Source organism: Equus caballus, chromosome 11 (genome assembly GCF_041296265.1).
Source record: "Equus caballus isolate H_3958 breed thoroughbred chromosome 11, TB-T2T, whole genome shotgun sequence".
Lineage (NCBI taxonomy): Eukaryota > Metazoa > Chordata > Mammalia > Perissodactyla > Equidae > Equus > Equus caballus.
Window position 1 is genome coordinate 36,866,165 of NC_091694.1, and position 24,265 is coordinate 36,890,429.

A 24,265-nucleotide genomic window follows, 5' to 3' on the forward strand; every position below is an offset into this window, starting at 1 on the left:
CTTGACTATAAATCTCAAATGGATCCCCAAAACAGGCCAGTCTTATGAGGATTCCTACTATATAAGATTTCAATCCTTGGAAGTTTCTTGAGATATGCTATGGCCCAGTGTATGGTCAATTTAAAAAAATACTTCATATTTGCTTAAAAAGAAAGCGTATTTTGCGATTGCTGGGAACAGTGTCCTATTACTCATTAATTAAGCTTGTTAAGAAAGTTGTTCAAACCTTTATCTTTACTTATTGTGGACTTGTCTATTTCTCCTTGTTGTTCTGTCAGTTTCTATCTTATACATTTTGAGGCCAGGGTATTAAGTGCATACAAATTTGGAAGTGTTATGCCTTACTGATGAATTTAACCGCTTATCATAATGAAACAACCTCTTTACCTCTAGGCTTTTAAGGCTTTTTGCCTTAAAGTATATTTTGTCTGATTTTCCTTTAGCTACATCAGCTTTTTTGGGTTGTTTTTAGTATTTACAACTTTTTTCATTCCTTTAAACTTTCCTGTAACCTTATGTTTTAAATGTGTCCCTTCTAAGCATCAAACATCCAGATTTTTGCCTTTCAAATGGATCTTTTAAATCATTAGCATTTAGTATAATTATTGATATATTTGCGTTTAAACCTATCTTATTTTGTGCTTTTGTGAAAAGTGTTCCACTTTTTCTATGTTTTTCTTTCCTTCTTGTCTTTTTTTTGGATTAACTGTTTTTTCGTTTCTACTTGTTTGTAAAATTTTTATATAACCTATTAAGGTTACCCTTGAAATTAGGACATGTATTCTTAACTTATCAAAGTCTGATGTTAATATCTTTCTTTCACAGAATGCAAGGCATTAGAACTTGAACTCCCCTTCCCAAAGTTATATATGATTATTACTTGTATTTTAATTCTCTGAATATTTACAAAAGCCATAAAGACATTGTTTTATGAAGACAACGTTCATTTAGATTCACCCACACATGTATCTTTCTTTGTTCTTCGTTTTTTTCTGAATCTGACTTTCCATCTGGGATCATTTTCCCTTTGCCTAAGGTGCTTCTGCTTTTACTTCATTTATAATTTCATTTATTGAAAGTCATTCAGTTTTTGCCTGAAAAATGGCTTTATTTTACCTTCACTCTTGGAGATTGGCAGTTATTTTGAGTTAGTACATTGAAAACATCATTCCAATGTCTTCTGGCTTCCACTTTTTTCCTCTGGCTGCTTCTGAGCTTTTTTCTCTTTGTCTTTGGTTTCTGCAGTTTCTCTATGTGTTTGGATGGATACTTATTCTCACTGCCTGTTATTCACACTCTTCTGTCATAGTCCCAACATTGAGGGAAATGATCAAGCGTGGCTAGGTCATAAAAGACACTGCAGCCTCCACCTTCCTGTCCTGAGTCACCTGCTCGGGAGAGGTCCACGTGGAACTAGAGGACCATCTAGGAACTGAGGCCTCCTGCCAACAGCCAGCACTGAATTGCCAGCCACGTGGGTGGGACACGTTGGAAGCAGTTCTTCGAACCCCAGCAAAGCCTTCAGATGCAGCTGGGCCGTCATCTTGACTGACACCTCATGAGAGATTCCAAGCCAGAGCCACCTAGCTGAAGCTACGTCCAGTCCTGACTCACAGGAGTGGTGAGCTGTTTATTGCTGTTTGAACCCTCTAAGTTTTAGGGTAATTTGTTATGCAGCAATAGATAACTAATATAACCGTGTGTAGATTTATTAGGCTTCCCGAATCTGTAGAACAATGTCTTCCAATAGTTCTGGAAACTTCTCAGCCATTATCTCTTCTGATTTACTCTCTTCCTCCTTTCCTTCAAGGATTCCAACTAAATAAATGTTAGACCTTCTCATTGTATCTTCAAAATCTCTCATATATTTTCTATCTTTTCACCTTGTCATACTATACTCTACATAGTTTCTCCTGACCTATCTTCAGCTCACTAATTCTTTCTTAAGCCATTTCTAATCTGCTCTTAAACTCATCCACAGAGTTCTTCTTTTGTTTAACATATTTTTCAATTCCGAAATTTCTATCTTTTCCTCAGATCTGCTGTCACTTTTTATAATTTCAAGTTCCCTGCCAAAATTTTCCACTTCAACTTGTCTTTCTTAGATCATAGAAAATATAGTTGCTCCATAGTCTTGTCTGCTAATTTCCATAACTTGCGTTTTTGAGGTTTTTGTTTCTGTTCTCTATGTGTCTCATTCATGCTGTTTTTGTGCACTGAACACTGCGTTTGAAAAGTTATTTGCAGGAATATTTTGATGCTAAAGGGATGGTATATTCTCCAAAGAGGATTTTGTTAGATGCCTAACAAAACTTTTGCCAGGTGCCTAGGGACACTTCAAATTTGGAACACTTTAATCCAAATGCAAGACTTACGTTTCCCTGTACCATCAAATGATGAGAAATCAGCCTCAAGTCCATGTGAGAACAGGTTTACTTCCACTGTATTGCCACTCTGAGGGTATAGACCTTTGGAGGTTCAGCTCAAAATGGAAACCCCTGGAAAGCAGCTAGCTTTGAATTCTATACCCTTTCCTCCATCCCCAAAGTGACCGTTTCACACCTACTCCTCTAATATTGGCAAATCCTCTCAGGAAAAAAGCAGCTCTGAGTGACTTGGCTTTCTTCTCTGGGTTCTTATTTTCTCCCAGATCTTGGCCCAGCAATCTTCAGCACCTTGTAAACTCTTTGATGCTTTTAAGTACATATGTTTGTGGGGGAATATCCCCTATAATTGATTAAATAGTCTTCTCAAATACAAAAGAGATACAAAAGAAAATGAGATTACTTTTCTTCTACTCTTACCTCTAAAAAAAAAAAAAATGTACAGCCTCACCCTTTGTCTGAGTCTGCATGTGTATCTTTCTATGACTTCTCTTTCTCTCTTTTCTGGCACAGCTATATTAAGATATTTAAGTGCAGAAAGGGAAAAAGTTCCTTGGAGAAAAGATCTTATACTTTGGCTCTTGAACATATTATATCACACAGACTTCAAAAAAAAACTTCATCAGCTACTTTAGTTGTCCAAATTGCCCAGTCCACTATTACAGGATGGCTACTTCCAGTTATAGTAGATGAAGTATCTGTTTGTAATAAAGCTTAACTCCTCAACTTACATGAAATTGATTAACATAAATTACTTTAAGGTGAAGCTTGTATTAAAACTATTGGATTTAACATATTCAGATTTCCATCAATTCATTTTTAATAAAGGTTTTTTTTTTGGTGAGGAAGATTGACCCTGAGCTAACATCTGTGCCAATATTCCTCCATTTTGTATGTGGGACACCACCACAGCACGGCTTGATGAATGGTGTGTAGGTCCACACCTGGGATCTGAACTCACTAACCCCAGGCTGCGGAAGTGGAGCACACAAACTTAACCACCACATCACCAGGCCAGCCCCTTTAATAAAGTTTTTCAACAAGACTAAACTCTTAATTTTTTTTAAAGATTTTATTTTTTCTTTTTCTCCCAAAGCCCCCTGGTACATAGTTGTGTATTTTTAGTTGCGGGTCCTTCTAGTTGTGGCATGTGGGATGCTGCCTCAGTATGGATTGATGAGCGGTTGCACGTCCGCGCCGAGGATTGAAACTGGCAAAACCCTGGGCTGCCAAAGCAGAGTGCACGAACTTAACCACTTGGCCACGGGGCCAGCCCCTAAACTCTTAATTTTAATTCAACAATGTTTGGTAGAGAAATCATGTTTCCCTCAAATAAAAGTATTCCTTTTAGAAACTACCAAAAATACTTCCTCGTTCTGAATCTTCAAAAAAACTGAGCCTCACTGAAACAGTGAAGAATTGTTTTAAGGTCTAGAAATAATACAATATGTATATAGCATCTAGAACAATGTCTGGCACATATGAGTAAATAAACAGTAGTTATTATAATTGTTAGAAATAATATTGATGACAAAATAGATACTCTCAAAAACAATGATGATCCCATTTTTTTTCTGGAACCAAGTAAGACTCCTCAAGCAAATACAGAATTAAGCCAACTAGATAAGAAAAATAAACAATTAATAGTTACAATATAGGTATCATTTTATTGTGTTCCTGCCATATGACAGCTATAGTATTAGGTATTTTCATATATTATTCTCAATATATGTAAGAGCATCAGAATCAGAGATATTTCTGACAATGACCAACAAGAATACCTTGATAATAACACACACTTAGGAAGCCCCTAATATGTTCCAGGGACTTTTCTAAATGCTTTACATATATTAATTAATTTAATCCTTATAACAAACCTATGCAAGTAATTGCTACTATTATTCTCATTTTGCAGATGAGGAAATTGAAGCAGAAAATAGTTAAGTACCTTACTCATTGCTAGTAAGTCACAGAGCCAAGATTAGAACCAGGCAGCTTCTGGTTCCAAAATCCATGTTCTCCACCGTTATGCTATGCTGCCTCTCCAATTACCAACAACCATCACAAAATTCAGATTCAAAAAAAATTTTCAATGTGTTTTTGTGTGTCTATTCATATGCTCAGAGACAGACCTGCTCAATGAATAGCAGCAGCTAGGAAGGCTTACGAACGGTTTCTAGCACTTTACAACTGGAGTTACAAGTAATATTGCTTACTTACTAACATTCTCTATTCTAAGTCTTGGGTGGGGGTAGCCAGGTATACTTATTTTTAATTACAGTGTGGTTCTCTTGCTGCTGAAAATCATTACCACATTTCTAGGATTATATTTCTTTTTTTTTCCCCATCTATAATTTATTTAATCAATTCTCTATTTTTTCTAGCTTTATTGAGATATAACTGAAGTATAATATCGTGTGAATTTAAGGTGTGCAACATGTTGATTTGATACATGTATATATGACAAAATGATTACACCATAGCATTAGCTAACACCTCCATCATGTTACCTTACTACTATTTCTTTTTTGCGGTGAGACATTATTATTTCTTTTTAAATTTTGACTTATTTTACCCAAGGAACACAAAAGAAAACACTCAGATCATATAGGCTAAAAGAGAAAATAAGATATTCCACAAAAATAATGAATAATGAAAGAAGTAAAGGTATTATTACATGCATTGCCTTCCTACTTATAAAGTTCTGCTCGTCAAGAAGATTCAAACTTGTTAAATGGTATTTTGTGTTTCTCCTACTCCGGAAAAGTAAGTTTATATATTCATACAGTCTAAGTTTATACATTCTTTTGAAATCTAGATAAACCAAAAGGTTAAGAGATACTAATCCTCAGTTATACACTGAGTGAATGACACAGCAAAAGAAATAATTCAGAAATCTGAGATACATCCAATAAACTACTAAAAACACTAAAAATAAAGAAGCTCCCCCCAAGTTCAAGATATGAAGGCTTTCCTAAGTGGAGAGGTATAATATGACAGTAAGATTTATAAAAGAGTAAAAATGTCAATTTCAATCAAAATCCCAACAGGTTTTATATGGAATTTGATAAGCTGATCTTAAAATTTATACTGAACGGGAAAGGACCATGAATAGCTATAATTATTTAAAAGAAGAACAAGAGGGGCCGGCCCCGTGCCCAAGTTCATGTGCTCTGCTTCAGCGGCCCAGGGTTTCGCTGGTTCAAATCCTGGGCGTGGACATGGCACCATTCATCAAGCCATGCTGAGGCGGCAACCCACATGCCACCACTAGAAGGACCCATAACTAAAAATACACAACTATGTACTGGGGGGATTTGGGAGAAAAAGGAAAAATAAAATCTTTAAAAGAAGAACAAGGACATACAAAATAGAGGAAGATTGGCACAGATGTTAGCTCAGGGACAATCTTCCTCACAAAAAAAAACCCAGAATGCTATTTACAATTACTCAAAAGAATGAAACGCTTAGATGTAAATCTAACAAAACATTTACAGGACTTGTATACTGAAAATTATACAACGCTAAATAAAGAAATTAAAGACCTAAACAAATGGAGAGACATACCATGCTCACATATCAGAAGAATCTACATATTAAAAATGTCAATTTCCCCCAAATTGATATAAAGGTTTAACATAATCCCTATCAAAACTCCAGCAAGAGTTTTTGTGGATACAGACAACGTCATTCTAAAATCTATATGAAAAGGCAGAGAAACTAGAATACTTAAGATAATTTTGAAAAGAAGAATAACATGGGAGGAATCAGTCTTATATAGCTATCAAGACTGAACCAGTAACCAAAATCTCCAAAAATGAAAAGCCCTGGATATGATGGCTTTGCTGGTGAATTTGATTAAACATTTAAAAAAGAACTAATACCAATTCTTCTCAAACTTTTCCAAAAATTGAAGAGGAGGAAAATTTCCTAACTCATTCTATAAGGCCAGCGTAACCCTGATACCAAAGCCAGAAAGGAACACTACAAACCAATATTTCTTATGAATATTGGTACAAAAATCCTCAACAAAATACCAGCAAACAGAATTCAGCAGCATATTAAAAAGATTATACCCCATGACTGACTGAGATTTACCTCTGGAATGCAGGGATGATTCAATCAACGAAAACTGATCACTGTAATACACCACATTAACAGAATGAAGGGACAAAAACCACATGATCATCTCAATTTATGCAGAAAAAGCATTTGAAAAAAACTACACCCTTTCATAACCAAAAACACTCAACAAACTAGGAACAGAAAAACATTAGCTCTACACAATAAAGGTCATATATGAAAAACCCACAGTAAACATCATACTCAATGGAGAAAGACTGAAAACTTTCCCTCTAAGATCAGGAACTAAATAAGGATGGCCACTTTCACCACTTCTATTCAACACAGTAGTGGAAGTTCTAGCCAGAGCAATTAGGAAAAAAAGAAAAAAGAACAGAAAGCATCCAAACTGGAAAGGAAGAAGTAAAATTATCTGTTTGCAGATGATATAATCTTACATGTAGGAAATCATAAAGACTCCACAAAAAAGCTGTTAGAACAAACAAATGAATTCTGCAAGGTAGCAGGATACAATGTCAACACACAAAATTAGGTGTATTTGTATACACTAACAATGAACAATCTGAAAAAGAAATTACAAAAACAATTCCATTTACGATAGCACCAAAAAGAATAAAACACTTAGGAATTAATTAAATCAAGGAGTTAAAACGGTACAACGAAAACCACAAAACATTGCTGAAAGAAATTAAATAAGACATAAATAAATGGAAATACAATCCACCTTCATGGATTGGAAAATTTAATATTGTTAAAATGTCAACATTTCCCAAAGTGATCTACAGATGCAATGCAATCTCTATCCAAATTCCAATGATGTATTTTGCAGAAACAGAAAAACTCATCCTAAAATCATACAGAATCTCAAGGGACCCCAAATAGTCAAAACAATCTTGAAAAAGAAGAACCAGACTGCAGGACTCAATTTCCTGATTTCAAAACCTACTAGAAAGCTACAATAATCAAAATAGTGTGGTTCTGGCATTAAGACAGACACATAGACCAATGGAATAGAAAGCCCAGAAATAAACCCTCACATATATGGTAAACGATTTTTGACAAGGGTGCCAACATCATTTAATGGGGGAAAGGACAGTCTTCAAGAAATGGTGCTGGGAAAACTGGATCTCTACATGCAAACAAATGAAGTTGGACCCTTACCCAACACCACATACAAAAATTAATGAAAAATGGATCAAGGACCTAAATGTAAGCCCTAAAATGATAAAACTCTTAGAAGAAAACAGAAGGACAGAAACTTCACGACACTGGACTTGGCAATGAATTCTTGGATATGACACCAAATGCACAGGCAACAAAAGAAAAAAGAGACAAGCTGGACTTCATGAAAATTTTTTAAAAATTGTACATCAAGAGACACTATCCACAGAGAAAAAAGGCAACCCACAATATGGGAGAAAATATTTGCAAATCATATATCTGATAAGGGATTAACATCCAAAATATAGAGAGAGCTCCTAAAACTCAACAACAACAACAAACCTGATGCAAAAATGAGCAGAGGTGGAGTGACATCAGTATCATGGCAAAATGAGCTCTTCCCTTAGTCTCTCCCCCTAAGATACAATGAAAAGGACATTTAAACAACCCAGTAGATGTCTGAGAGATCCACACAGCCGTACGTCTGAAGGTGGAGGTGCTGGACCCCCCGGGAGGCAGTGGAAGGAGGTAAGGGGATCTCCTCTCCCTTGCTGAACTGCAGCAATCTAGGGTATGGAACCGTGTATTGGCCAATGTGCAACTCTAAGAAGAGGGGGGGAAAGGGCAGCCCCCTGCAGGAATGCCTTTGCTCTCAGAGTTGCCTCCTAGCCCATGGGAAGGTTCCACACCAAGGAGGCTAAGCAATTGCAGGGGTATCTTCACCAAGCCAAGCAGACAGCAAGTGCAGACCGGGAGCATGCGGGATCATGCAAGTGAAAGAAAGCACCCCTCACCCCTCTCTGACACACCAGCTTGGCCAGAAGACCAGAGCAAGGGACTCCTAACAAAGCACCTGCACATACGTGTATAAAGCAATGGTGGCCAGTGGGCAAATGCAGATGGGCCCCAGTTGGCACAGCTTCCAAAGGACAGGCATAGCTGCCAGGGATCATGGTGGGCTCAGAATACACAGCTCCTGCCCACCTCCCCAGTGGTGGCAGGTGGAATCTGTGATAAGATACTACCACTATGCAATGGCACAAGTCAATCCCATCAAATAGCATGAAGAGGTATATTAACAATCCAGATCAGAAGGAAAATGACAAGTACCCAGACATCAATCCTGAAGTCACAGAAATTTACAATCTAAATGACAGAGAATTCAAAATAGTTGTCATGAAGAAACTCAATGAGTTACAAGAAAATTCAGAAAGATGGTTCAATGAACTCAGGAATAAAATTAATGAACAGAGGGACTTCTTCACAAAAGAGACTGAAACTATCAGAAAAAAATCAGAAATGTTGGAGATGAAAAACACAATGGATGAGATAAAGAAAAATCTGGAATCTTTAAATAACAGAGCTGATATTATGGAGGACAGAATAAGTAATTTAGAGGACAGAAATATAGAAATACTTCAGATGGAGAAGGAGAGAGAACTAACTAAAAAGAAATGAAGAAATTCTCCGAGAAACATCTGACTCAATTAGGAAATGCAACATCAGGATTATAGGTATTCCAAAGGGAGAAGAGTGGAGGAAAGGAGCAGAGAGCTTGTTCAAAGAAATAATAGCTGAGAACTTCCCAAATCTGGGGAAGGAACTAGAATTACATGTAAATGAAGCTAATATAACACCTAATTACATCAATGTAAAAAGACCTTCTTCAAGGCATATTTTAGTAAAACTGGAAAAAGTCAATGACAAAGAAAAAAAATTAAGGGCAGCAAGGCAGAAGAATATAACCTACAAAAGAAGCCCTATTAGGCTTTCAGTGGATTTCTCAGCAGAAAACTTACAAGCTAGGAGAGAGTGGGATGATATATTCAAAATTCTGAAAGACAAAAACTTTCAGCCAAGAATACTCTATCCAGTGACAGTATCCTGATATTATGGAGAAATAAAAACTTTTTCAGATAAACAAAAGCTGAGGGAGTTCATCGTCACAAGACACCCCAACAAGAAACGATCAAGAAGGCCCTCATGTTTGAAAAAAAGAAAAGTGTTTACAAAGTCTTGAGCAAGGAAATAAACAGATAGACAAAATCAGAAAATTGCAGCTATCAGAACAGGTTAGCAAACAATTAAAACATTAAAAATAAAGGGAAGGAGAGCATAAAAAATAACTATAATCACTTCATCTTAATCACAAACTCACAACACAAAATGGAGTAAGTTGTGACAACAATAACTTAGATAGGGAAGAGGAAAGGGATGGAACCTGCTTAGATTAAGGAAATAAGAGGCTATCAGAAAACAGACTATCTCATCTATGAGATCTTTTATACAAACCTCACAGTAATCACTAAACAAAAAATGAAAACAAAGACACAAATGATAAATAAAGATAAAACTGAGAAAACCATCATAGAGAACGTTCAAACTGAATTGGCAGTTGGAAATACACAGGATGAGAAACAAGGGCAGTACAGAATAACCATAAAACAAGTGATAAAACAGCAGTATTGAGTCCTCATACATCAGTAATCACTTTAAATGTAAATGCATTCAATTTCACTTTAAATGTAAATGGACTGAATTCTCCAATTAAAAGACACAGAGTGGCTGGATGAACTAAAAAACAAGACCAACAATATGCTGCTTTCAGGACACACATCTCAGCTCTAAAGACAAACATAGGCTGAGAGTGAAGGGATGGAAGAAGATATTCCAAGTTAATGGCAAATAAAAGAAAGCAGGTGTTGCCATACTTATATCAGACAAAGTAGACCTCAAGATAAAAAAGGCAATGAGAGACAAAGAGGGGCAGGATATAATAATAATAGGAACACTCCACCAAGAGGACATAACGCTTTTAAACATATGCACCTAACACAGGAGCACCAAAGTACATAAAGCAACTATTAATGGACCTAAAAGGAGAAATTAACAGCAACACAATAATAGTAGGGGACCTCAACACCCCACTTACATCAATGGCTAGATCATCCAGTCAGAAAGTCAATGAGGAAATTTGGAATTAAACAGAAAACTAGACCAGATGGACTTAATACATATATATAGAACACTCCATCCAAAAAAAGCAAAATACATATTCTTCTCAGGTGCACATGGAACATTCTCAAAGATCGACCACTTGTTGGGAAACAAGGCAAGCCTCAATAAATTTAAGAAGACTGAAATCATATCAAACATCTTTTCTGACGATAATGCTATGAAACTAGAAATCATCTATAAGAAAAAAAAGCAGGGAAAGTGACAAATACATGGAGACTAAACAACACGTTACTAACAACCAACGGATCAATGAAGAAATTAAAGAAGAAGTCAAAAAATATCTGGAGACAAATCAAAATGAAAACACACCACACCAACTCATCTGGAATGCAGCAAAAGTGCTCCTAAGAGGGAAATTCATAGCAATACAGGCTCATCTTAACAAACAAGAAAAATCCTAAATAAGTAATCTTAAACTACACCTAATAGAACTATAAAAAGAACAAATAAATCCCAAACTCAGCAGAAGGAGGGAAATAATAAAAATTAGAGAATAAATAAAATTAAAAACAAAAAACAATAGAAAGGATCAACGAACTAAGAGCTGGTTCTTTTGACAAGAAAAACAAAATTGACAAACCCTTAGCCAGATTCACTAAGAAAAAAAGAGGGAAGGCTCAAACAATGAAAGAGGAGAAATTACAATGGATACCACAGAAATACAAAGAATTATAAGAGAATACTTTGAAAAACTACATGCCAACAAGTTGGACAATCTAGAAGAAATGGATAAATTCTTAGACTCATACAACCTCCCAAAACTGAATCAAGAAGAAATAGAGAATACGAATAGACCAATCACAAGTAAAGAGATTGAAACAGTAATCAAAAACCTCCCAAGAAATAAAAGTCCAGGACCAGATAGCTTCTCTGGAGAATTCTACCAAACATTCAAAGAAGATTTAATACCTATCCTTCTCAAACCATCCCCCCAAAATTGAAGAAGATGGAAGACTTCCTAACACATTCTATGAGGCCAACATCACCCTGATCCCAAAGCCAGACAAGGACAACACAAAGAAGGAAAATTTACAAGCCAAAATTACTGATGAACATAGATGCAAAAATCCTCAACAAAATACTGGCAAACCGAATACAGCAATACATTAAAAGGATCATAGAGCATGATCAAGTGGGATTTATACCAGGGACGCAGGGATGGTTCAACATCCTCAAATCAATCATAAAATGAGTAATAAAAAACACATGATCATCTCAATAGATGCAAAGAAAGCATCTGACAAGATCTAACATCCATTTATGATAAAAACTCTGAATAAAATGGGTATAGAAGGAAAGCACCTCAGCATAATAAAGGCCACATACAACAAACCCACAGCCAACATCATTCTCAACAGGAAAAAACTGAAAGCCATCCCTTTGAGAACAGGAACAAGACAAAGGTGCCACTCTTGCCACTCTTATTCAACATAATACTGGAGGTTGTGGCCAGAGCAATTAGGCAAGAAAAAGAAATAAAAGGAATCCAAATTGGCAAGAAAGAAGTGAAACTCTCGCTGTTTGCAGATGACATGATTTTATATATAGAAAATCCTAAAGAATCCATCAGAAAACTATTAGAAATAATCAACAACTAGAGCAAAGTTGCAGGGTACAATATCAACTTACAAAAATCAATTGCATTTCTATACTCTAATAACAAACCAACAGAAAGAACTCAAGAATACAATCTCATTTATAATTGCAACAAAAAGAATAAAATATCTAGGAATAAATTTAACCAAGGAAGTGAAAGACCTATACAATGAAAACTATAAGACATTATTGAAAGAAATCGATGATGACATAAAGAAAAAGAATGATATTACATGTACATGGATTGGAAGAATAAACAGTTAAAATGTTCATACTACCTAAAGCAATCTACAGATTCAATGCAATCCTAATCAGAATCCCAAGGACATTCTGCACAGAAGTAGAACAAAGAATCCTAAAATTCATACTGGGCAACAAAAGACCCTGAATAGCTAAAGCAACCCTGAGAAAAAAGAACAAAGCTGGAGGCATCACAATCCCTGACTTCAAAATCTACCACAAAGCTATAGTAATCAAAATAGCATGTACTGGCACAAAAAGACACTAAGATCAATAGAACAGAACTGAAAGCCCAGAAATAAAACCACACACCTATGGACAGCTAATCTTCAACAACAGAGCTAAGAACATACAATGGAGAAAGGAAAATTTCTTCAATAAATAGGATTGGGAAAACTGGGCAGCCACATGCAAAAGAATGAAAGTAGACCATTATCTTTCACCATACACAAGAATTAACTCAAAATGGATTAAAGGCTTGAAGGTAAGACCCCAAACCATAAAACTCATAGAAGAAAATATAGGCAGTACACTCTCTGACATTGGTCTTGGAAGGATCTTTTCGAATATCATGTCTACTTGGGCAAGAGAAACAAAAGAAAAAATAAACAAATGGGACTACATCAGACTAAAGAGCTTCTGCAAGGCAAAGGAAACCAGGAACAAAACAAAAAGACAACTCATCAACTTGGAAAAAATATTTGCAAATCATATATCTGACAAGGGATTAAGCTCCAAAATAGATAAAGAACTCATACAACTCCACAACAACAACAAAAAATCAACCTGATCAAAAAATGGGCAGAGGCTACGAACAGACATTTTTCCAAAGAAGATATACAGATGGCCAACAGGCACACGAAAAAATGTTCAACATCACTAATCATTAGGGAAATGCAAATCAAAATGCAAATGCAATATCACCTTACTTCTGTTAGAATGGCTATAATTACCAAGAGAAAAAAACAACATACATTGGAGAAGATGTGGAGAAGAGGGAACTCTCATACACTGCTGGTGGGAACGCAAACTGGTGTGGCCACTATGGAAAACAGTATGGAGATTTCTCAAAATATTAAAAATAGAAATTCCATACAACCCAGGTATCCCACTACCAGGTATTTATCCAAAGAACTTGAAATAAACAATTCAAATGATTTACGCATCCCTGTTCACTGCAGCATTATTCACAATAGCCAAGAAGTGGAAGCACCTCATGTACCCAACAACTGATGGATGGATAAAGAAGACATGGTATATATATGTACAATGGAATACTACTCAGCCGTAAAAAAGGGACAAAATCGTCCCATTTGCAATAACATGGATGGAGCTTGAGGGTATTATGTTAAGCAAAATAGGCCAGACAGAAAGACAAACACCACGTGGTTTCACTCACATGTGGAAAATAAACAAAAACATGGACAGAGAACAGAGTAGTGGTTACCAGAGGGGAAGGGGTGAGGGGGTGGACATAAAAGGTAAAAGCGCACATAGATATGTTGACTGACAAATAATGTACAACGGAAATTTCACAAAACTATTATGACCTCAATAAAATAAGTAAAAAAAAAAAATAAAAGGAGCAATGGACTTGAATAGACATTTCTCCAAAGAAGATATATGAATGGCTAACAAGCACATGAAAAGATACTCAACATTACTGGTCATTAAGGAAATGGCAATTGGAAACTACACTGAGATACCATCTCACAGCCATCAGGAAGGCTACTACCAAAAAAAAGCAGAAAACAACAAGTGTTGGCTAGGATGTAGAGAAACTGGAACTCTTGTGCACTGTTGGTGGGAATGTAAAATGGTACACCTGCTGTGGAAAACAGTATGGAGGTTCCTCAAAAAAATTAAAAATAGATTTACCATATGACGTTGCAATTCCACTTCTGGACATATACCCAAAAGAACTAAAAGCAGTTTCAAAGAGAGATCTGTACACTCATGTTCATAGCACCATTATTCACAATAGCTAAAACACGGAAGCAACCCAAGTGTCCACTGACTGATGAATAGGTAAGCAAAATGTGGTATGTACATACAATGGAATATTAGTCTTAAAAAGGAAGGAAATTCTGCAATATGCTACAACATGGATAAGCCTTGAGCACATTATGCTAAGTGAAATAAACCAGTCACAAAAAGACAAATACTGTATGATCCAATTGTGTGAGGTACTTAGAATAGTCAAAATCAGAAAGTATAACGGTGGATGCTAGGGGGAAGGGAGAATGGGAAGATACTGTACACTGGGTATAGAGTTTCAGATTTACAAGATGAAAAGAGTTATGAGGAAAGATGGTGGTGACGGCTGCACAACAATGTGAACGTATTTAATACCACTGAACTACGCACTTAAAAATGGTTGACAGTAAACTCTACGCTATGTGTATTTTACCATGATAAAAGAATTAGAGAAAAAAAGAATAACATGGGAGGAATCAGTCTAATATAGCTACCATAATCAAGACTGTAGACACACAAATCAATGAAACAGATCAGAGAACCCAGAAAAATACCCACGCAAACATGCCTGATTTTCAAAAAACATACAAAAGCACTTCAATGGAGGAAGGATAGCCTTTTCAACAAATGCTGCTGGAGCAACTTGACACCCATAGGTAACAACATAAACCTCAACCAAAGTCTTACACGTTATACAAAAATGAACTCAAAATGGATCACGAACTTAAGTGTAAAAAGGTAAAACTATAAAATTTTTAGAAAAAATATAAGAGAAAAGTCTTCAGGAGCTAGAGTGAGGCAAAGAACTCTCAGACTTATACCAACGCATATTCCATCAAAGAAAAAATTGATAAATTGGATTTTATAAAAAATAAAAATTTTTTCTGAGAAGGACCCTGTTAAAAAGATAAAAGAGAAGTGCTATGGTCTGAATGTTTATGTCTCCTCAAAATTCATACATTTAAATCCTAACCCCTAAAGGTGATGGTATTAGTAGGTAGGGCCTTTGGGAGGAGATGAGTCATGAGGGTGGAGCCCTCATGAATTTGATTAGTGCTCTAACGAAGAGAACTGTGCAAAATAAACGTTTGTTGTTTATAAACTACCCTATCTTTGGTATTTTGTTACAGCAGCCTGAAAGGACTAAGAAAACAAGCTACAGACTGAGAGAAGGTATTTGCAAACCACATATCCAACAAAGGACTAGTATGTAAAATATATAAAAAATTCTCAAAATTCAACAGTATAATACCAAAAACTCCAATTAGAAAATGGACAAAGGACACAAAAAGACATTTCTCTGAAGAGAATGTAACGATGACAAACAAGCACATGAAAAGATGTTCAACATCATTAGTGTTCAAAAATACTAAGACGGCGGCCACTGTTTGAATATATACCCCCAGATCAAACACTCGGATAACCAAATTTTATTTGGTCCTGACTTCACTGAAATGCTAACTCTGACCCTAAACAAAACTTAAGCTTTCTTTATGTCAGCATGACCTCACAGCTTCCTAGCTAACCAGCTACAAACAAGTAACCTTAAGCAATGAAAAGGAAGGTTAAGTTTCTACTAACCAATCACAATAGCAAACAACGTACTCATTCATGCTTTATAAACTGAATTGTAACTGCTGAAAGCAAACTTCTAACCACTTTCACTTTGAAGTCTCCCTGTTGGTCAACAGGGTTTTTTCTTGTTCAATAAACTATTCATATCAAGTAAAGCTCTCTGTATTTTCTTTTGACATTAGCCATTAGGGAAATTAAAATCACAATGAGCTATCACAACATACCTATCAGAACAGCTAAAATAAAAACGACACTACCAAATGCTAGCGAGGATGCAGAGAAACTAGATCACTCACATATTGCTGGTGGGAATGTAAAATGGTAGAGGCACTCTGGAAGACAGATTGGAAGTTCCTTTAAAAACTGAACATCCAACCACCATGCCACCCAGCAATTGCACTCCTGGGTGTTTACACCAGAGAAATGAAGCCTTATGTGCACACAATAACCTCTATTTTTTATAGCCAAAGACTACAAACTGCCCAGATGTCCCCCAGTGGGTGAATGGCAGACAGACTGTAGTACATCCATACCATGGAATACTACTCAGCAACAAAAACGAATAAAATAGTGATATATCCAACAACTTGCATCAATCTCATGGGCATTATGCTGAACAACAAAAACCCAAACCCAAAAGCTTAGTGATTCAATTTAGATAACGTTCTTGAAATCACAAAATTATAGAAATGGGGGACATACTGGTGACAGCCAAGAGTTGGGGGAAGGGTGTGCAGTGGGAGGGAAATGAATATGGCTGTAAAACGGCAACAAAGGGGCTCCTTGGGGTGATAGGAACCTTCTGTATCCCCACTGTAGCAACGGCAATATCCTGCTTGGGATATTTTACTACAGGTCTGCAAATTGTTACCATCGGGGAAAACCAGGTAATGGATCTCTTTGTATTATTTCTTACATACACGTGAATATACATTTATCTCAAAATAAAAAGTTTAACTAAAAATGTTTTGATAAAGCTTGCAATTGACTCACACTTGTTCATCATATATCCTACTTTTACTTATATGTTTGAAATATCTCAGGATAATCATTTTAAATTTTACTGTAAATCTTGTGGATGGTTTCTTTTTATGAGTTTCGGGGAGTGAAGAGCTTTGTGGCAACCAAGACTAACTTTCATCTTTGACTTTTATCTGAAAATGTACCCCTCAAGGATTTCAGAGATGACTGAAGAATAATGGGTTTTCCTCACATGTCTGTAGTTGGTTGGGGCTATTGAGTTTGGGGAAAAAATAAGATCTCAATGAATTTCTCCTGTAAGAACAGTGAGCGGCTTCCAAGGTGTATAATGTCTGCCAGAAGATTGAAGGTTAAAGCAAAGATGTCAGCTTCTTTATTTTAGAATCATTAATTCTAAGCTCCTGATACTCAGGGAAATTATTTGAGGGCTATCAAATCTGATAGTTTACTTTTTTCTCATTGTTCTTCATTTTAGAGATCCTTATTGTTTTTGGTTGTTCCAAGCTCTAAAAACGTTTTCCAGATAATCATGTAAGTCATAAAACAATGTTTAGTGTGAGAATCAGTAATTTAAAAATTGTATCAGCTGTTGAGATTCAGCAGTAAGTTTACTAAATCTTAGTTAAAAATACATTGTTGGGGCCAGCCCCATGGCTCACTGGTTAAGTTCACAAGCTCCGCTTCGGCGGCCCAGGGTTTCGCCAGTTCAGAGCCTGGGCGCGGACCTAGTACTGCTCATCAAGCTGTGCTGAAGTGGCGTCTCACATAGGAGAACCTGAAGGACCTACAACTAAAATATACAACTAGGTACTGGGGGGCTTTAGGGGAGAAGAAGGAAAAAAGAAACGATTGGCAACACATGTTAGCTCAGGTGCCAATCTTTGAAAGAAAGCAACAGTAGATTGTTTCCAGTTATTTGCTGCCCTTATGCTAAGGGATTACGCATCCCTATGTGGTGTGCATGCCTCCTGGTACACTCCCCTACTGACGCTGGTTTGGGCCACATTACTTTGGAGCTCAGAAGTGACTGATAAATGCTACCTCTGAAAGCTTTAAAAGACATCACAGGGTGTGGCCATCTCTTTTCCCTATGCCAAGAGTCTGGGATGTCCCAGGTAAGGGTCTCAGAAGAGAGAGCACACAGAGCTGAGTCAGAGCCCACCATAAAGGACACGAATCACAAATGAGAGAGAAACCTCTGTTTCTGTAGGTCACTGAGATTCTGAGATTTTGTTTCTGAAGCATAACCTAGTGAAAGTTGAGTAACATGGATTGAAAACCTACAAAAGCTCAATTTATTTCCATTTTCTTCCTAGTGGAGATGAATACAGAATGACTATGGAAGTTTTCCCAAATCTTCACATAACATAGCTTTGTTTGCTTAAACGACTTCTACAAAACAATGGTTTCAACTTAAATCCTGATTGTAAACTCCCAATATTGCTTATTTATAAATGAAATATATGTGCTATCATACTAACGTATTGTATACACGATAAAACACAGAAATAGAAAATTTTAAATAATTAGGCAAAAATGAAATATATGGTACTTAAAATATTTATTAACAGTACAAAAGTCCTTTTTGTTCTGGCTTATTTGTGAATGAATCTTTTCTAAATAATACTACTAACACTTTGGATTTAGCCATTCAAAGATCTGATACCTAGATTCAGTTTATTTTGTTACTTGGTTTAAATGGATATCACAGTTGAAGAGGATTCATTTACAAAGATACGGAGATCCAAATGGAAGAAGCCGTTCTTAGGCAGTACCTAACTAAACCATGCTACTATCAATTTCATTCACCAATTACAAAAAAGAAAAAAAAAGTAACATTATTTGCTTTAATCTACACTCCCTATCTATGATCATAACCAGTTATGCGAGACACACCTTCAGCACGATAGCAGGACAATCTTTTCTTTTTTTAATTTCTTTTTATTTTTTTGCTGAGGAAGACTAGCCCTGAGCTAACATATGTTGTCAATCTTCCTCATTTTTTTGCTTGAAGAAGATTAGCCCTGAGCTAACATCTGTGCCAATCTTCCTCTACTTTATATGTGGGTGGCCACCACAGGGAATCAATTTGATACTGCCTTCTCCTTTATTTTCAACATCCAATCATTCAGCAAGTCTTAGTGATTTAATTTCCTAAATGGTTCTCAAAACCATCCATGTCTCCATTGCTCTGCTACCACCACCTCACCTCACTGCTCTCACTACATCAGCCTTTCTTGATTCTCCTTATATTCACCTTCGCTCTCTTCTCTCTCCAATCACTCTCTAAGCAGCAGGCAGAATGATCTTTTTGAAAAACAAATCTGATTGTGTCATTCCTTGCTTTAAACTATTCAATGGCTCCCTAATACTCTTAAGAAAGAATTCAATATAGAATATGGTTAAGTATAGACGTGGTGAAGACTTAGGTTCAAATCTGGGCCTGTTATGCTCTGTGAGCATCCTCACAAAGCATCAGTTTCCTCATTAGAAAAATGGAGATACCACCTCCATGTTATGTGGGGCTGGCCCAATGGCATAGTGGTTGAGCTCGCATGCTCTGCTTTGGCGGCCCAGGGTTTGCAGGTTTGGATCCTGGGTGCAGACCTACACACCACTCATCAAGCTATCCTGTGGTGGCGTCCTACATACAAAAAATAGAGGAAGACTGGCACAGACGTTAGCTCAACAACAATCTTCCTCAAGCAAAAAGAGGAAGATTGGCAACAGATGTTAGCTCAGGGCTAATCTTCCTCAACAAAGAAAAAACAGGAAAAAAAGTTGTTATGGGGATTAGTCAAGATAATTCAGTATAAAGAAGGCTCTGAGCCCTCCAACGACACTGTTCCTTTCATGAGAACAGCACTACTACTTCCGACAATGCTGCTTCATGGCATCAGGCCCCTGAATTTTCCAAGATGTCATTCTAAAATTCTTCTAAACCAGTAATCAAATCGAGAAGTCACCAAATTTTCCTTAAATGACTTATCTTGGTTTTTTCACTCTTATGAACATATATTCATTTTATTTTGAAGGAAGCCACCTAAGATGCAGACCACACTTATTTCTAAATATCACATTAAGCTCCGAGTATGCAGCCTGTAGTATGAAGACACATAACAACAAACAATAACTTTGTAAACAATTGGCTGAAGAGGCAAATACCTGCATAGCAATAGGTCCTGGGGACATTTGAGAGCTGTAATTCATTCCTATCATGCCTTGCATATTAGGCTGCATCACAGAGACCATAGGAAATCCTTGTTGCTGCATCGGCATCAGGCCTGCTGAAAAACAGAAAGGTACCATTAAAGGCAATGTGTTTTAAAGTGTATTTTCTTAAAACCCTAAGTACCTAAAGGACTTATTATTTGGGAGGTGGGAAAAGCACATGCTCTGGAGTGAGACAGATTTGATATGAATTCCAACTCCATCATTTACTTAGCTATGTGATCTCGGGCAAGTTAGAAAACTTCATCCGTAAAATGAAATAATACAATACCTGTTACACTACAGAACTTTTGTGCATACTTAAATCATTAACAGCATGCCCTAACTGTGATATCTGGCCTTCAAGAAGGCCCACAGCAATCTCTGCCTCTTGGTAATCATACCCTTGTCATTCTCTCCCACACTGAATAGGGCTGACCAGTATAACCAATAGGATATTGTGGAAATGACACTGTGTAACTTCCAAGGTTAGTTCTTAAAAACCACTGCAGGGGCCAGCCCTGTGGCAGAGTAGTTGAGTTCGCGCGCTCCGCTTCGCTAACACAGGGTTTCGCCGTGGGTTCGGATCCTGGGCACGGACATGGCACCGCTCATCAGGCCACAGTGAGGCGGCATCCCACATGCCACAACTAGAAGGACCCACAACTTAAAAAAAAAGTATACAACTATGTACTGGGAGGATCGGGGGAGAAAAAGCAGGAAAAATAAAAAAAGATAAAAAAAACCCAAAACAAAACACTGCAGCTTTTCCTTGCTCTCTTGGATACCTGCTCTGGGGAAAGCCACTGCCACATCATGAGAGAACTCAAGTAGTCCTATGGACAATCCATGTGGCAAGGAACTGAAACCTCTTTCCAAAAGGCAGCACAGATGTGCCATCTACGTGACTGAGCCATCTTGGAAACAGATCTTCCAGTCCCGTCAAACCTTTAGATGACTACAGCCCTGGCTGACATCTTCACTGTAATCTCTTTGGCCCTCAGCCAAAACCCCCCAGTAAAGCCACTCCTGTATACCTGACCCACAGACACAATGTGAAATAATAAAATGTTTATTTTTTTAAGTTTTGGGGTAATTTTTTTATGCAGCATCAGATAACTAACACAATAGTGGTTAAGAGCATGTCATTTACGAGCTTTTGCTTAACTTCTTTCTGTGCCTTGGTTTCTCATCTGTAGAGATGTTTAATACCTAATATACTTGAAGAAATTATATTCCTCTTCTCTTTCCTTACATGAATAGTTAATATGACATTTACCATAAAACAGCCATCAGCATGCAAAGTGTATAATGCAACGGCAGGAAAACTATCATGAAAGTATGATGGAGAGTATAGGAGCTCCCCAAGTCTTCCGATGAAGTATTCCCAAGAGCAGAGGAGAATGAAGATACATCCCTGTGGGGATTTAATAAATACTAAACCCCTGCTATATTTTAGGCACAGTTCTAGATACTCGGTATACAACAGCGAATAAAACAAAATCCCTACATAGCCTGAACACAAATTTCAATCGAATGTTGCATTTTACCATACATTACATCTATGTAGGTCTACTATAAGGAGCTTTTAATCAAATTTTGATTAAAAAAAATTAAAGGTCCGATAAAGCATGCCATGTTTATCTTGCTGGTTCTGTCTACCTTCAAAGTTATTTATACATAGTTTAATTTCAGAAGCATAGACATCCACATTTGTAGGTAACATATATTAGCGGCAAGCTATTCATTTATTCAAGTATTGGAGGGCCTACTCCATACCAGGCACCATTCTAGGGACACGGGGGTGAAAAAAACCAGGTCTTTGCCCTCATGGAACTTACACTGTAATTGGAGGAGAGAGACAATAAAAAAATAAGCACATGTCAGGTGGTGATAAGAGCCAGGACAACAAATATAGCAGGGTAAGGGAGAAAGGGAGAGTCAGGGAAAACAGTGGCTGCTATTTCACAATCAGAAAAGGTTTCACCAATGGGCTGGCATTGAAGCAAGGACTTGAAGGAAGTAAGAGAGCGAGCCATGTGGATATTTGGGAAGAGTATTCCTGACAAAGGAACACCAAATGCAAAGGCCTTGAGGTGTCATGGAGAGTTAGAATGCACAGACTGAATATAACCACACTAAGACGTTTTCCCTCTTATCTCTTTGGACCTAAAGTTTTATTTATTTTAATTAATTTTATTTAATTCTTGAATGGGTAATTCCAGTATTTGGTAGAACATTTAAAGGCATAAAAGTACACACAGTGGAAAGTAAGTCTCATTTCTCTCCTGTCTCCTGTTCACCTACTCATGAGCTTGTGGCCACTCTTGCTGTCTTTTTTTTTTTTTTTGCATACACTTTCAGAAACAATCCACACATAATTTAAAGCCTTCAAATGATCAAAAAGTCCACTCTAATATACTCTGGAAAAAGAAAAAATCTCAAAAACAATTCCAAATTCCAGAATAAAAAAATATCAGGCAACCTTTTGGGCTCTCTTCTTGTCCTGTTCCTTCGCTCCATGTGTAGATTTTTACTTGAAAGTTTATAAAAAGGCAAAATAATGAACCATGATAATCAACAAATAACTTTGTAATGCCTTCCTAAAGAACAGCAGATCTCAAACCATTTGATCTAAATCTGGGGCACATCTACTTACAGATAGCTTAAATAATGCACAAATGGGAGCACAATGAAAAGAATACAACAGGCCCTTGGAAAAATTTACCTGAAACTAAAGCTCCATCACTGATTATAAATGGAGACAAAGTCAGTATGAGCCAGTCACTGACCACCTGCTACTGAGCTGCTCTTTATCTTTCATCTCTCTTGGTGACCTAGGAGTCTCTGTTTCTCTAGCAAGTTGACCACAACCAGTCAACACTGACTTTGTGAGAAGGGCCAGTTTTCAGAAGCAGCTTGGCATGTGCAGAGGAGGGGAGTATGCGGAGCAGGAGAAGTGAGCAGAAAGAAAGAAGGGCAGGCATATTCCTCCTTCAGTGTTGTGTCCCAGTGGCACAGCAGCATGAGTCATGATTGTATTCCTTCACTACTGTTTCTTAAAGACAACGCTAGAAGTGATACTGGGGGGCCCTTGTCCAAAACCAAGAGAGAAGGGATATACCTGGTGGAGAAATTGCTAGAAGAAAACTGAGACTTAAAACAGTTTAAACTGAATCAGAATATGTAATTTCTTATGTACATAATTATAATAAGACCAAATTCATACAGAGAAAACACAGTACAGTAGTCCCACCGTATCTGAGTGAGATACATTCTAAGACCTCCAGTGCATGCTGAAACCACGATAATATCGACTATGTTTTTTCCTATACATACAGACATACATGCCTATGATAAAGTTTAATTTATAAATTAGGCACAGTAAGAGAGTAACAATAACTAATAATAAAACAGAACAATTATAGCATACTGTAATAAAAGTTACCACAGATCTTAGGAACCTCAGCATGTGATATTTTTTCTTTCCTTAAGCTGAGAACTTTCACCTTTTTACTTAAAGGAAGTACTTTATAGCTTCTCTTTGGCATATCCGAATTGGCAGCATCACTATTCTGCACTTTGGGGCCATTATTAAGCAAAATAAGCGCTCCTTGAACACAAGCACTGCAATACCACAATAGTCGATCTGATAACCCGACGGCTACTAAGTGACTAACAGGTGGGCAGCAAATACAGTGTGGATATGCTGGACAAAGGGACAATGCATGTCCCGGGAGGGACAGAGCGGAACAGTGTGAGAGTTCATCAAGCTACTCAAAACAGTGTGCCATTTAAAACTTATGAATAGTTTATTTCTGGAATTTTCCATTTAATATTTTCAGACAGTGGTTGACTGTGGGTAACTGAAACCACGGAAAGTGCAATGAAGGATAAGAGACTACTATAGTATAAAATAACTAAAGAGGTCATTTATTCATTCAACAAACACTATAGAGACCCCATTATTTTCTATCAGCATGCTGGGTGCTGGAGATACTGATGAGCATAAGGCAGACATAACCCCTGCCCTATGGAGC

At 37.0% G+C, this 24,265-nt stretch overlaps 1 protein-coding gene across 30 annotated transcripts in view; it reads right to left on the reverse strand.

Moving 5' to 3' along the window:
- SYNRG (synergin gamma) overlaps positions 1–24,265 on the reverse strand; it is an 84,470-nt gene that overhangs the window by 54,431 nt on the left and 5,774 nt on the right. For 20 of the 30 annotated variants that reach the window (XR_011423310.1, XM_070227600.1, XM_070227598.1 and 17 more), the window contains exon 3: positions 20,181–20,302. Coding sequence is in view for 29 of the 30 variants with exons in the window: in XM_070227600.1 (XP_070083701.1) it covers positions 20,181–20,302 (122 nt within the window). In the remaining variant the exon portion in view is untranslated. The remainder of the gene's footprint in view (positions 1–20,180; positions 20,303–24,265) is intronic. The other 10 variants (XM_070227601.1, XM_070227599.1, XM_023652984.2 and 7 more) reach the window with 1 other exon arrangement.